The 14,133-nt window shown below is 28.2% G+C and overlaps 2 protein-coding genes across 5 annotated transcripts; one reads left to right on the forward strand and one right to left on the reverse strand.

The window, feature by feature from the left end:
* The first annotated feature begins 265 nt into the window (after positions 1 to 265).
* Positions 266 to 8,950, forward strand: LOC117239365 (far upstream element-binding protein 3). Of its 3 annotated transcripts, none has more exons than XM_033504856.1 (14): positions 266 to 582; positions 1,055 to 1,133; positions 1,339 to 1,539; positions 2,138 to 2,267; positions 3,412 to 3,660; positions 3,782 to 3,953; positions 4,066 to 4,272; positions 4,359 to 4,542; positions 4,624 to 4,781; positions 4,867 to 4,981; positions 5,063 to 5,224; positions 5,304 to 5,515; positions 5,600 to 5,882; positions 8,819 to 8,950. In XM_033504856.1, the coding sequence occupies exons 1-13, from the start codon at positions 499 to 501 to the stop codon at positions 5,855 to 5,857; spliced, it is 2,211 nt and encodes a 736-aa protein (XP_033360747.1). In that variant the 5' UTR covers positions 266 to 498; the 3' UTR covers positions 5,858 to 5,882; positions 8,819 to 8,950. The 3 variants fall into 3 exon arrangements, with proteins under 3 accessions (XP_033360747.1, XP_033360748.1, XP_033360746.1); XM_033504857.1 differs by lacking the exon at positions 8,819 to 8,950 and adding an exon at positions 7,718 to 8,092; XM_033504855.1 differs by lacking the exon at positions 8,819 to 8,950 and adding an exon at positions 6,975 to 7,679 and having other exon boundaries at positions 267 to 582.
* A 997-nt stretch (positions 8,951 to 9,947) lies between these two features.
* LOC117239369 (GMP reductase 1-like) lies at positions 9,948 to 12,119 on the reverse strand. 2 transcript variants are annotated; one of them, XM_033504863.1, is made up of 6 exons: positions 11,920 to 12,119; positions 11,364 to 11,483; positions 10,947 to 11,204; positions 10,650 to 10,838; positions 10,360 to 10,559; positions 9,948 to 10,288 (listed from the first exon to the last, which is right to left on the reverse strand). In XM_033504863.1, the coding sequence occupies exons 1-6, from the start codon at positions 12,004 to 12,006 to the stop codon at positions 10,093 to 10,095; spliced, it is 1,050 nt and encodes a 349-aa protein (XP_033360754.1). In that variant the 5' UTR covers positions 12,007 to 12,119; the 3' UTR covers positions 9,948 to 10,092. The 2 variants fall into 2 exon arrangements, with proteins under 2 accessions (XP_033360754.1, XP_033360755.1); XM_033504864.1 differs by having other exon boundaries at positions 11,364 to 11,467; positions 11,920 to 12,058.
* Between the last annotated feature and the right edge of the window lie 2,014 nt (positions 12,120 to 14,133).

Below are 14,133 nucleotides of genomic sequence, written 5' to 3' on the forward strand. Positions count from 1 at the left end.
ATTTAAATAGTACTAATTCATCTTTGCGAAATAAATATATGCATATATATATATATAATTCTACAAAATATATATATTATTTATTTATGTATTTTAAATATATGTTAACGAATAAAATTTAAATGTTATAGAAGAGAACTTTATTTGCCAACTTTTTTCTTCCAGTTATCCAGACATGCTGTATACGCTTCCATTTCAAGCACTGTCTTCACTGATATGTCTTTCTAAAATAATTACCAGTCTTCAAAATATTGTATTCTATGACCGACGCTTGCGCTGTACTGCTCTTTCTGTGAAAGCACAGTTCTTTCAGTCATAAACTTTTGCTTTGTAATATTGTGTATTTTCAAAGGAATTTGTTAAAATATTTCTGTTTTGTGTGAAATACGTTTTAAACCTAGGATATTGGAGTTAATCAAACAGAATTAATCATTAATAGCAATTTCCTGAAAGAAATATTAGAATAGTTTTATTTGTATCGCTGCTTCATGTTCCATCATGAGTGACTATTCAGCGGTTGCTCCGCCTCAGAATTTTAGTCAAAGCTCAGCATTTGCAGCAGCTTTGCAACGTGCAAAACAAGTAAGTAAATACATTAAGTTAATACGGTTTAGGTTCTGGTTAAATCATATTTTCGTAAGTAGGCCACTTGAGACCTTTGTTAGAACCATACGTCGACTTTTATCATCAACAAACAAAAATCTCATATCTGTATGAGTAATCGCATTTCTTTCTGTTAATGGTGTTCTATTTGAACGTTTATTGACTTATTTGAAAATTATAAAAAAAAGAGTTCGGAATGTTTACACGATATTCATAGTGTTAATAAATTTTAATTTACAGTGCTTTTTGTTTTATTTAATCTGTGTCCTTTATATGTACATAACTCATATATGTATGAATTATATATTTTTAATAAATATAATAAAAAACGTTTTGATTGTTAAGTTATCCTATAATTATTAGCATTGTCTTTTGATTTATTTGTATTAGTTAAATATATTTGGTTTCAATAAGCTATGACTAATTTAAACTTTTTGTGATTATGTTTTAGATAGCTGCAAAGATTAATCCAGCTGGTGCTCAAAATAATCAAGATACGAAGTTGAAACGTCCTCTTGAAGATGGATCAGGTAATATTATACGTATATACAATAAAAATTTATTATAAAATTAAGCATACTAAGAATTGAATTTAAAAATAAAATGTATATATATAAAAATAATACTGATACAATACATATTTAGAATTTCTTTAAGTATAACAAGAATTTTACTATAAGATATCAATAGAGAATGAAAATAAACTATATTTTTAACATGGATTCATGACTTTAGAACCTGAAGCAAAAAAAATGGCATCACTGGTATCAGACCCATTAATGGGACTTCGAGGCCCAACAGGAAGTAATGCATTAGGGGAATCAATTAATCCAACAGGACGAACAGGACAAGCAGGATCTTCAGGAGGACCAATTGGAAATGTAGGAGGTATTTGTAATGAAGATATCAGAGTTCCAGATAACATGGTTGGACTGAGTAAGTAAACATTTATTTGTATACAGGATGACAAAATAGATGATCAAATTTTGATATTGTATTTTACTTTTCTTAAGAATGAAGATAGGTCATACAAATATAAGTCCAGCAACTTTTGTTTCTGAGATATTAAACACTTTTTAGCATTATTTTATTCATTATTAGCATTTTATAAAATTATAGGCATTGCAAGCATAAATGAAGAGTGTTTGTAACTCAGAAAAGCTCCTAGACCTATCTTTATGTAATCCTTTTTCAAAATAAGAAAGAACAGAATGTGGTTATAAAATTTGACTACTTACTTCAATATACCATATATATTTCTTCTTTCTTGAAAAATCAATTGATACACATAAAAATATGTTTATATGTCTTAGATATTCTCGATATCTACACATTAAAAAGTACTATTTTCTGATTTGCAATTAGCATTATGTTATATTTCAATACTCTTTTATAAATCTTGTAACTACCATAAAAGAATTTACCAACATTAATGACAACAGATTTAATGTAGTTTATATAAATTTAAACTAGCAATTAAATTAGGATAATAAGTTTGAATGGATTATTATAATTAATAATAATATCTTTACAGTAATTGGCAGAGGTGGAGAACAAATAACAAGATTGCAGAGTGAAACAGGATGTAAAATACAAATGGCACCAGAAAGTGGTGGGCTACCTGAACGTCTTTGCACATTAACTGGCTCACGAGAAGCTGTCAAGTAACTTGTTTTCCCTTCTTATTTCGTTAATTTCAACTATTTTGTATGCAATGCAATTTCCACTTTATAAAGTTTTGCCTAGAACAAAGGATTACTTCGTGGTGTTATGTCAAGTGGCACTTATTGATCACACTCATAATGCAAAATATATATTTTACATCTGTACATATACTTATGTATATATACATACAGTTATATATATATACATAGAAAGAAAGGAAGAGAGAATTATATGTACATATATATAAATATGTATTTACATATATGTGTGTACATTTTATAAACACATATACAGGAAAACAAACCTGCTATCCTCCTTATATTTGATATATACGAAATTATTAGATTATTATTAATTTAAATAACAAATTATCCACCTAGTTCCACTGTAAAATCTCCTAGAAACACCTGAAAGTATCAACTATTTGACAAAATGGTTTAAAAATCTACATTGTGATGTTGTAATATATAATTATAATGCTTTATATACACTGACTGTACTCATTAGAAAATGTGCTGCAAGCACAGATAGTACTGGTGAAATATAGTTTGCGTGTGTTTAGTATACTCCATATGCTATCACTTCATGTTAACATGCATTTCTTAAATGTAGGTTACATGCTTTCGCATATTGAAATTGTCAAATGTTTTACAGAGTCTTTACTTAGCTCCTGGATGTGAATAGCGGGCTCATACTTGACTTTACATATGCTTCAGAATATTTTCTCATTGAGAATTTATCAATAAGTTGTGGCTTTTAATTTAATAATTTTGTACTTACTAATAGTTTTTTGCTTTCAATAGGATATGGAGAGAAAGAAGGAAGGAAGGAGGATAGGATATGCATGGGGACGTGTTATTCGCAACAAGAAGAGAAATTGAATTTTTATTTATTTAAATCTGCTTATAATTAAGCCTACGACATTTTAACATGAAATTTAATTTTATTATACACTTAAGAAATAACTCTTTGTCCAACAAAATGTTAATGTTACATTCATGACTTATAATACCTTGGCACACAGTAGACATCACATCATGTGTTGCAAACAAATTACATTACTGTACATTAATAGTTTATATTATAATTCTAACTTAGCATTATTCACAATTACATTGCACATTTAAATTGTGTGTGTTTCAGTCGAGCGAAAGAATTGGTATTATCAATTGTAAATCAAAGAAGTAGAACTGAAGGAATTGGTGATATGGGTGGAAGCAGTGGAGGAATAATGAGTCATTCAGGATTTGTTGAAATAATGATTCCTGGACCAAAAGTTGGTTTAATTATTGGAAAAGGCGGAGAAACGATAAAACAACTTCAAGAAAAATCTGGAGCTAAGATGGTTGTTATTCAAGAAGGTCCTTCTCAAGAACAAGAAAAACCTTTAAGGTAATAATAATTAGAATTTAATTCTTTATTTTTTGTTCCTTTTTTTTGTAAAGGAGGATCATTTTTTAAATGTAAGCTGCTTTAAGAGATAGTACAGCTATAGACTCTTTTTTTTATATAGGATAACTGGTGATCCACAAAAGGTAGAATATGCTAAACAACTAGTATATGAATTAATAGCTGAAAAAGAAATGCAAATGTTTCATAGAGGTGCAAGAGGAAATGATAGGAGTGGAAATTATTCAAATGATAGTAGTTTTAACCATGGTTCTGGAACCACTGATGGAGTGGAAGTACGATATCATATTTTTTTATAAATATCAGTAATTTCTATCTATAATATTTAGAAACTATTTTGTAGTTATGATCGTATTTGTATAAACAAATATTGTATTTAATTATTAGGTACTTGTTCCAAGAGCAGCAGTAGGTGTTGTTATTGGTAAAGGAGGAGATATGATTAAAAAAATACAGGCAGAGACTGGTGCAAGAGTTCAATTTCAACAGGGACGGGAGGACGGCCCTGGGGACAGAAAATGCATAGTGTCTGGCAAACATCAAGCTGTAGAACAAGTGCGTCAACGCATTCAGGAACTTATTGATAGTGTAATGGTAATTGTTATATCTTTTTTATATTGTGTTATCACATCTTCTTTGCATTTCATAAGAATAATATTACCTTCATCTCAATTTTTTAGAGAAGAGATGATGGTAGAAGTAACATAGGAGCAAGAAGTGGCCCACGAGGCAATGGCTTTGGCAATAATCGTAATCCAAATGAATATGGCGGATGGGATAGGCGTCAAGGAGGACCTATGCAAGATAAAATAGAAACAATGTTTACTGTTCCATCTTCAAAATGTGGTATTATTATAGGAAAAGGTAAAATTATATTGATTTTTACAAGTATATAAGTTAAGTATCCTCAATGTTAGAAATATTGTGAGCATTTAATTACTTTAGGTGGTGAAACCATTAAACAAATAAATCAGCAGACTGGAGCACATTGTGAACTAGATAGAAGAAATCAAAGTAATGAAAATGAAAAAATTTTCATAATTCGTGGAAACCCTGAACAAGTGGAGCATGCAAAAAGAATATTTAGCGAAAAGTTAGGCATGGTAAATATTTGATAATACAATCTCCAAGTATGTGTGAGAAAAATATTATTAACTTAATAACTCACTGATATAAATTAAACCAAAGGCTCCAGCTAATACGTCATTTACTGGTACACAAGGAGCAATTGGATATAATCCAACTTGGAATGCTGGAACAGCTTACCAAGCCTGGCCAAACCAACCTCAAACTACTGATACAAGTAAGTATGTTTACATTTACATTGTAAAAGGACGTAAGTACTCAACGCATATATTCTATTATACATTATACATTGATTAAGGTACAGCAAGTCAAGCTCCTGTTCAAGTAAATCCACAAACAGGACAACCAGATTATAGTGCACAATGGGCAGAATATTATCGATCATTAGGTATGCATAGAGAAGCAGATATGATTGAACAACAAGCAAAACAAGGAAAACAAGATCATAATCAACAGTCAGGTAAAATATTATAAAAATGCAAAAGTCAGGCAGGTTGGTACAAAATATGAACATAAAAACAGTTTATTTTTACATTTAGGAAATACACAAAACCAAACTAATACATCAACAGCTAATACTGCTGGTCCAGCACAACAACAACAACCACAAACGCAACAGCAACAACAACAAACTGGAACTACACAGAATGGAGGTCAGGCTGATTATAGTGCACAATGGGCAGAATATTATAGAAGTATTGGTAAAATAAAAGAAGCAGAAGCTATAGAAGCTCAAATGAAAGCAGGGAAGGTATGTTAATTATCACAAATACGAAAGACTATAGCACAATGGACTGTAATATATAAAAAATAGTATATTTTATATTTTTATTAGTTGGGAATGCAAAACAATCAAATGGCTCAAAATATGCAACAAAGTATGCAAGGTCAATCTGGTCCAGCAAGTGGGACTCCTAATGCATTTCCACAAGCTTACGGTAGTTATCCAACAATAAACGCTAGTTCAACTCCAACGGGTTATTATGCAGCAGGAGCTGGAGCTACCACACAGCCACAAACTGGTCAACAGAATCCGTCTTTTCCAACGGGCTATCAAAACTATCCTTACTCACAAGCAAATACAGAAAGTTAAACTTCCATCAGGAAAAATATTAGCTGTAAGTATTTATTATTTATGTACCATAAATAAACATGCATGAATTATTAGAAAATTGTATGAGATAAAAGTTTTAGCCTAATAATATGTCAAGGAGATTTCTTGGTACAATTTTCCTACCTTTAATTTTATTTTATCTTTTAAATACTTTACAATGGAAGATGCAAGAATTTTGAGAAACTAATGATTGTTTTAATTCTTCTCTTTTTTTTCATATCTTTTTCCTTTCTTTGTATCATACAATTTTTCTAAATATTCATTTATATTAAGTCAATGTAAAATCGAGTGCAATAAAATCATGCAGTTTTTAAATATTGTGAAATATTTGAAGTAATATAATTATATAAAGTATACTAAAGTATGTAAAGTATATAAAGTATACTATAGCTATACTATAATTTATTCCTAAATTACTCATGAACCCAGAAAAATATTCATGAAATTCAGAGATATAAAATTATTATAGTGAAAACTCTAATTTGGTGAATTACGAAATTAGTAATTGACATAAAGAGAGAGGGAAAGAAAGGAATTGATTTATCTTTTAATTAATTCTGACAAATGGAAAGCATTTATCGAAAAAGTTGTTTACAAATTTATACATGATTTCTATAGTATAGACTCTAAAGAAAATAAGTACAATAATTCATATTTCATGAATATTGTATATATTATGTATATTTATATATATGTTTACATGTTTCAGTACAAAATAAATTGCTATTAAACAAAATATCCCCTTCTCTATTTAGGAAAAATTGTTTTCTGATATAATACACACAAAATAATTTGATACAACATGATTGTTTGTGCATATATTAATCATATGTTATTATGTTCAATCACTTACATTTATATTGGCTTGATATATTTATTGTTTATTATGAAAATCAATGGTGTAAGAAGAAGGAAATATCATACCCACACTGATAACTGTTGATACTTTCAGGGAGATAAATGTTTATAAAAATGACAAATCTCTATGATATTTTAATGTTTTATTTAAATATTAATATGATATATTTTACACCTTTGAAAGTACATTTACATTTATATATGCTTCATGTGTTTTATTATTGTTTGTTTATTTCAGATAGTTTTCAGATAGTTTCCCATCAGGATGCGGTTAATGCCTGCTGTAACTTCATATACTGTTTACAATAAATTACGATAGTTGATCGCTTCGCAAAATCCATAAACTTTAAAAAATGCCACTAGAACCAACTATGTTTTGTTTATATCATAATATTTTGTGTTCTTTTATATACATAGATATATACATATTGTAGGATACTCATGGTTTTAATTTTAAGTAACGAGAGAAATGCCAGAATTTAACATTATATGATATTAACATGATGTCTACTTGTGTTTTACTTATAATATTGTATGTATTTTTGTTCCATAACACCTGATTGTAACATAAATTGAAACTGGCAGGTGAAGCAGCAGGTGAGAAACAGGAACGAGGAATCTGCAACAAAATATCCATATTATGCTTCCCATTTATCATTAAAGATACTAAAAATTATCCTTACCAATGTATTGATAAGAAATACGTTTAGATACTTATTTCGATATATCATTATTTATGTTTCACTGGTTCATTCATGAAACATTTATCCTTAGCGAATTAGGAAAACTTTATAAGTATAAAGCTGGCTATAAAGACAGCTAAAATTCGTTTCTATTGTTTATGAACTGTTTTATCTATTATGTATGCATATGATACACATATGATGGTCTACGTACACATATATGCTATTATAACAATACTAAATACAATTTTACCTTGGTTTCTTTGCTTTTTCTTGTCATATACCACTACTATTTTAGATTTTTGGAGCAGCCAATTGTAGGGATGTTTACCTGTTCTACGATAAATTTCATCAGGGGATCTACTATTTTAAGACTTTCATTCAGCATTCTGTGTGTTTATATTCAAAGGAATCAGGACCTGCTAAACCAGAGAATAATGGATGGCATATCAAATCACACACATTATTTGTTATATATAACTTATAGAATATGTCTTATATATTATTTACTAATTTTCACAAATATATTAATTATAGTAGACAATTCTACTAGTCATATGTAAAACTAAGTTTCAAATCATCTAAATTTTATCAAAATTGAATTTATAAATTTTGTCATCTACAATATTCAGATATTTTTTCTACATATTTATATCATGTTAAGCATACTTGTAAACATGACTGGCATTTTTTTTTTTTTTTTGTTATATATTTATTGTTTCTTCACATATGATATTTTACTTATTAAAACAAACTAATTGTATAACTCAATTTCAAATAAGTAATGTAAGAATGTTGTTTGTATACTTATTGTTTCATTTTTTACTTATGAATTGCATAAAAATTCTGACATGTGGTATTGGATGTGTACTAGATACAATTTCAAACAGAACTTGTTATTTACATTTTTTTAATGTTGCAATTTACGCTCGCAATGATAAAAGAAAGTATTCAATTTTATTAAAAAGTAAATGACAATTATTATTATATATGTATTGATACACATATACATAATAAAATTATTTTTTTTACTCATAACATATTTTTATGTATTTTATAAATACATTACTTTCTTGTACGTATCAAACATATTTAATTTTTCAGGATCAGAACTTTATTTGTTTTGTATACCTGTATTTGTTGCTAATATTATATTATACTTAAATATAGTTTATTTGTATGGTTGAACATCTATATGTACAAACATATTTAAACATAGCCGAAAATAGCATGATTGAAAGAAAACTTTGTATAAATGTAGTCTTATTAAATCACAATCTCTACATCTAGGTAGTGTAAATATAATAATGATCGAAGTACAAAATGAATTTCGCCTTATATTTTTTATAGAGTTGTATAATATGAAAATTCAAATTTTGATTTATCCTTTTTGTTACAGTTATGAATTAAACCGGCAGTGATTTGGTATGATTTTTAATACCATATATTCCCTTTTTCTGTTACAACTTAAAATTTTGATGTGTGTCTTGTTCTCTAATATATGTTTAAGTACAATTAATACACGCAAAAAATGTACAAACATTATATTAGACATTTAAATTAAAGAGAATTGTTTTTATTTTATGTAACAGCAAAAAGTTTAAAAAATGTATATTTATATTTGTTTTAGTAATATATTTTATATATCAGTTACAATTTATTTAAAGCAAAACCAAACAGTACTTAATTCTTTTATTATTATTTAAAATATAGAGTAGTTTGTGTATTAATGATATTTGAATATAATTGTTAACGTGAAATATTATACACAATTTTTTTAAAGATTATATTTATTATATTTTTGTAATTATAGCGGTAGATACAAATAATGAAAATGTTTCAGGAACAAAGATGATACATTTCATACATTCTAATCAAGAAATTCAAGTAATGGATATTTGAAGCGTATGATATTTAATATAAAATGTTAGCTTCAATCATAGCTTTTAAAGGAAAGGTTTGTAAGGTTTGTAGAACTACTAATTTGTAAAATGGTACAAAATATATCTTAATAAAACATGATTCTCAAGATATAATTATTTATTATTCATAAAATAATCACCAATTAAATATTTCAGAATTCCAGCTTTTAATATTTTTACTAACATATTATTTGGCATAATATTACTATACATATATTTAAAATTCGTATTCCACACATGCATGTATATGTAAATTTACTTTCTGCATATGTACATATATGTAATCAAGTAATGTAAAATGTAATGTAAATGTAAATGTGAAAGTTATATGCACATATTCATCAAACATACAATCCTTTTAGCTTTATAGAGTTATTTTACAAAATAAATTTAGATATATTTCATTCTAATATTGGCAGATTCTACTTGTATGTGTATTACTATTAAATATGCATAACGATATATATGTATATGTCTATATACAATTAAGCTTGAAATACTCACAAAAAGAATATAAATATAAAAATAAAGTTCACATATTTGTGCTCTTAAGCGTTATTTCTTTTGAATTCACTGAATCCAGTGTAATTTAAAATTGTCATCAAAACGTATGTACACTTACATTAGTTGAAGCTTTTAAATTTTTACATAAACATTATTTGCCAGCAAATAACAGCATTTGTTAATTGATCCATTGTAATAATAATTTCTCTAAATGTATACTACAATAGATTAAATAAGTAGAATAGCTTCAGATTTCTGGTGGTGGACCATACATTGGATTTAATTGTTGCGTACAGCGTATAAATGTAGCACGACGTGGGAGTTCACGTAACCGTTCAGCTCCCGTATATGTGCATGCAGAACGCAAACCACCTAATATATCTAATATAGTATTTTCCACTGGTCCTTTATAAGGCACTTCCACAGTTTTACCTTCTGATGATCTAAAAAGATTTAAAAAATAAAATTAAAAATATAATTTACTTTAAAATTATAATCCTATCCATATACCAACCTATATTCAGCAACACCAGCATGCTTCTTCATTGCTGTGCTTGAAGCCATACCATAAAAAAGTTTATATTTTTTACCATTTTTTTCTATACAATCACCTCCGCATTCATCATGTCCCGCAAACATACCACCTGCCATTACAAAATCTGCTCCAGCACCAAAAGCTTTTGCTAAATCACCTGGACAAGTACAACCACCATCCTAAAACAAAATACATTTGTTAATAATTCACATTAAATTATATTCATACAAAGATTATTACATATATAAACACAGTATATTGTTATTTACAGAAATAATATGTCCTTTTAAACCATGAGCCGCATCTGCACATTCAATTACAGCACTTAGCTGTGGATATCCTACACCAGTTTTCATTCGTGTAGTACACACAGATCCAGGGCCAATTCCAACTTTTACTATATCAGCTCCAGATAATATTAATTCTTCTACCATCTCACCAGTAACTACATTTCCTGCCTACAATAACAGCAATAAATCTTTACTTTCAAATACAAGATCTAAATTAGTGGTAAAAAATTTAATTCCCATTGTTTTTCCTTTAAAAATTATAATATAGTTACTTACAATTATTGTGTGATTAGGAAACTCAGCCCTCACTTTTCTAACATATTCAACAAAATGTTGAGAATAACCATTAGCTACGTCTAAACAGATAAAAGATAATTCTGGTACAGCTGTCAATATATTTGACAAGCGTTCAAAGTCTTCTTTCCCTGTGCCGGAGCTGGCAGCTACATATTTAAGATTTTCTGCATTTTCAGAAGCAAAATCCTTCCATTCTTCCACCGAATAATATTTATGAATGGTAGTAAATAGACCGTACTAAAAATGTAATAAAAGGAATATGAAGACATCAAATTTGTTCATATTCTGTGATTCTACAATATAACATTACACATTTATTAATCATAATAATAATAATTTTTACTACAAGAGTCAGTTTTATTGCAGCACAATAAAGAATAAACATTTGGAACGTACCTTTGATAAAGCTTTAGCCATTTCAAATGTTCCTACTGTATCCATATTTGAAGCGATTATAGGTATTCCCTTGTAAGTTTGTTTCGAATTACGAAATGTAATTTCTGTAAATAAATCAACCTAGAATTGTAACGTATTTCATTCATTAATATTGTATAAGAAATTAATAATTTGAAATAATATTAATAAATAAATAAAGAATGAGATATATAAATACACATGTTCTTGACTGTGTATTAAGTTACAAATATATAGATTTTTTATAATTATGATATCAAATTTGTTATCTGTTAATAGTAAGTTTTAATAAACAGAAATAATATGAAAATTTAATAAGTAGAAATTTCAATAATATTCTTATGTTCATGAAAAACACTTTTATTACACATATTTAAAAAAAGTGCCTTTTCACATATTAATTACGAAAAGTTTGTATTGTTATAATTTTACATTCTATTAACTATATATGAAACTTGATTAAAACTTTAAAAAAAAAGGATGAAAAAATGTAGCCCTGTCTGCCAATCTTAATAAAATTTATATAAGTATTACTTACTTCGGATCTGCTCTTTAACGTACTCCTCTTTGGGCGTAATAAAACATCTTTAAAATCTAATTTGATATCGTTTATAATATTAGGCATTTTTTAAAACAATTAGTTCCTCAGTCACTTTTAGCACACGACTTCAATCCAGTCCTGTCGAGAGCTAATGATTATATGTATGTGAATGTGACTGTAGTTTCGCGCTGATCGCTGATCTCCTTAAATGTGTTTAATAGTCGTTGACTATGTGTTAGTAATTGAACATATTCGTTTAACACGTACAAATAGTAAGGCTTACCAATAAGATTGCAAGATATATGTATTGCAATAGTAATTAAATCAGATTAAACTTTATGAGATAACCAATAGCAAAAACAAAATTTACGTATATAATTCAACATACTTTATGGTATTTATTTACTTTTAGGTATTTAGGTAATTTTATTGCATAGTTCTTTATTAATATTATAAGTTTTCAATTTTTATACAATTTTATTTAATATATTTATTTATTTATCTTTTACTTACTTCAATTGTAAGAGTAAGTAAAAAGAATAATTTTACTACAGTCCTAATATTTACGTTTTAACTGAAACTATCAGTTTTTTGTCATAAGCTAATTTATTACTGCATCAACATTTCTGTTGCTAAGCAAATTAATAAAAATTCTTCAGGAAGCAGTTAAATACAGGATACAGAGTTATTCGTTTAACTCGGAGGAACCCGCGCTCGCGAGAACATTCAGAATGGCAACAGTGCAACATGTAAGTACGCTTACTATTGCAATTATATGTCGCGCGCCATCTGTGAGCTGTTGCTAGAAACATAATTATATGATAGGCGAGAACACAGAGCGGTTTGGATGTGTGCGTTATCGCCAAAGGATTAATATCTCGAAATATCTGACGTTACAATTAGGAGAAGATGATCGCTGTTCTCTATACGATAAGGAGAAGCGAGTCTCGCGTTTTCGTCCGATGATTCTATTTACCCACGCGCTTACGAATAGTGACATAGCTTCAAAGTCAAAGCAAGCAATTAGCCACTTCTGTGTATTCTCTCATTTAGCTCGATGTGTTTACTTGAAATGTAATTCCAATGTAATTATTAATATTTTTATAAACATCATGATCCTTTGCCTATTTCGTTCGACATTTTTTCTTTTTAACGTATTAAATATATTCTTCTGTTGTAACTTAAAATTTATTAACTGATGGCTTTCTATAAATTGAGTGCTATTATCTGATTATGAATATGATCGCACTGTTGTGAATACATTAAATGTAAAAATGAGGAATAAGGAAGAAAATGTGGCACAGTAAAACAATTCACGGAATTCATATCTAAACAGACCAGTTTAAAAAAGTAGAAATTAGTTTAACCCTCATATGGCGATGGCTGAATCCGTCTGGCCTCGAATACGTTGCGACCGAGTTCCATTAGTTGGCAAGCGACGAAAGTTGTTTATGTTATAGTGATGAGAAATCGAACGTGTCTAAACTAAACTCTAAACAATGCATGTAACATCAGTTTTAGTATTCAATGTAATATTAGAATGTTGTGTTCGAACAGACTCGAACACGACCGCCTGTGTAGTTGACCGCATCGTCCACCTTTCGAGAGTACCATATTCGGTATCATTTTGATTATAAGAATTTCAACAATTCTATTAAAACGATATTACAACAATAAAATGAAGAATAAGAAACTTTATTTTCTTGTTTCGGCGATTCATTAATAATTGTGCCATTGTCGGTGCAGGTTATAGATAATACCAGGAACTATTTATATTACGAAATTATATGCGTCGTAAGTTGTAAATCGTAAATATTACCACTGCTATTCCATGAAATTGGTGGCTTAAAGCAATTCTCGTTGTTCCCAGTAATTTGTTCCGGTGATGACGCAATTATTGCTAAATCAACAAAATAAGAAAAATAAAAGTTTTTATATTTTTTATTTCATTGTTATAGCATTGTTTCGGTTGAATTGCGATCAGAATGATAGTGAATATTTCTATACCCTCGAAAGATAGAACTGCACGGAAGATGATGCCTAGGTCCGTTCAAATACAGCATTCTGAGATTTTTTGAGTTGTTAAAAATCATTTACCTTCTTTTAGTATTGCATGTAATAATAATAATTTATAAAATTATTTATATGAAGGTAAATAAAATTCAAGGGTATAACTTGTTCAAGAATTATATATTATCATTTAGTTTTATT

The sequence above is a fragment of the Bombus vosnesenskii genome, unplaced genomic scaffold (genome assembly GCF_011952255.1).
Source record: "Bombus vosnesenskii isolate JDL3184/JDL3185 unplaced genomic scaffold, Bvos_JDL3184-5_v1.1 scf7180000013950, whole genome shotgun sequence".
Classification (NCBI taxonomy): Eukaryota; Metazoa; Arthropoda; class Insecta; order Hymenoptera; family Apidae; genus Bombus; species Bombus vosnesenskii.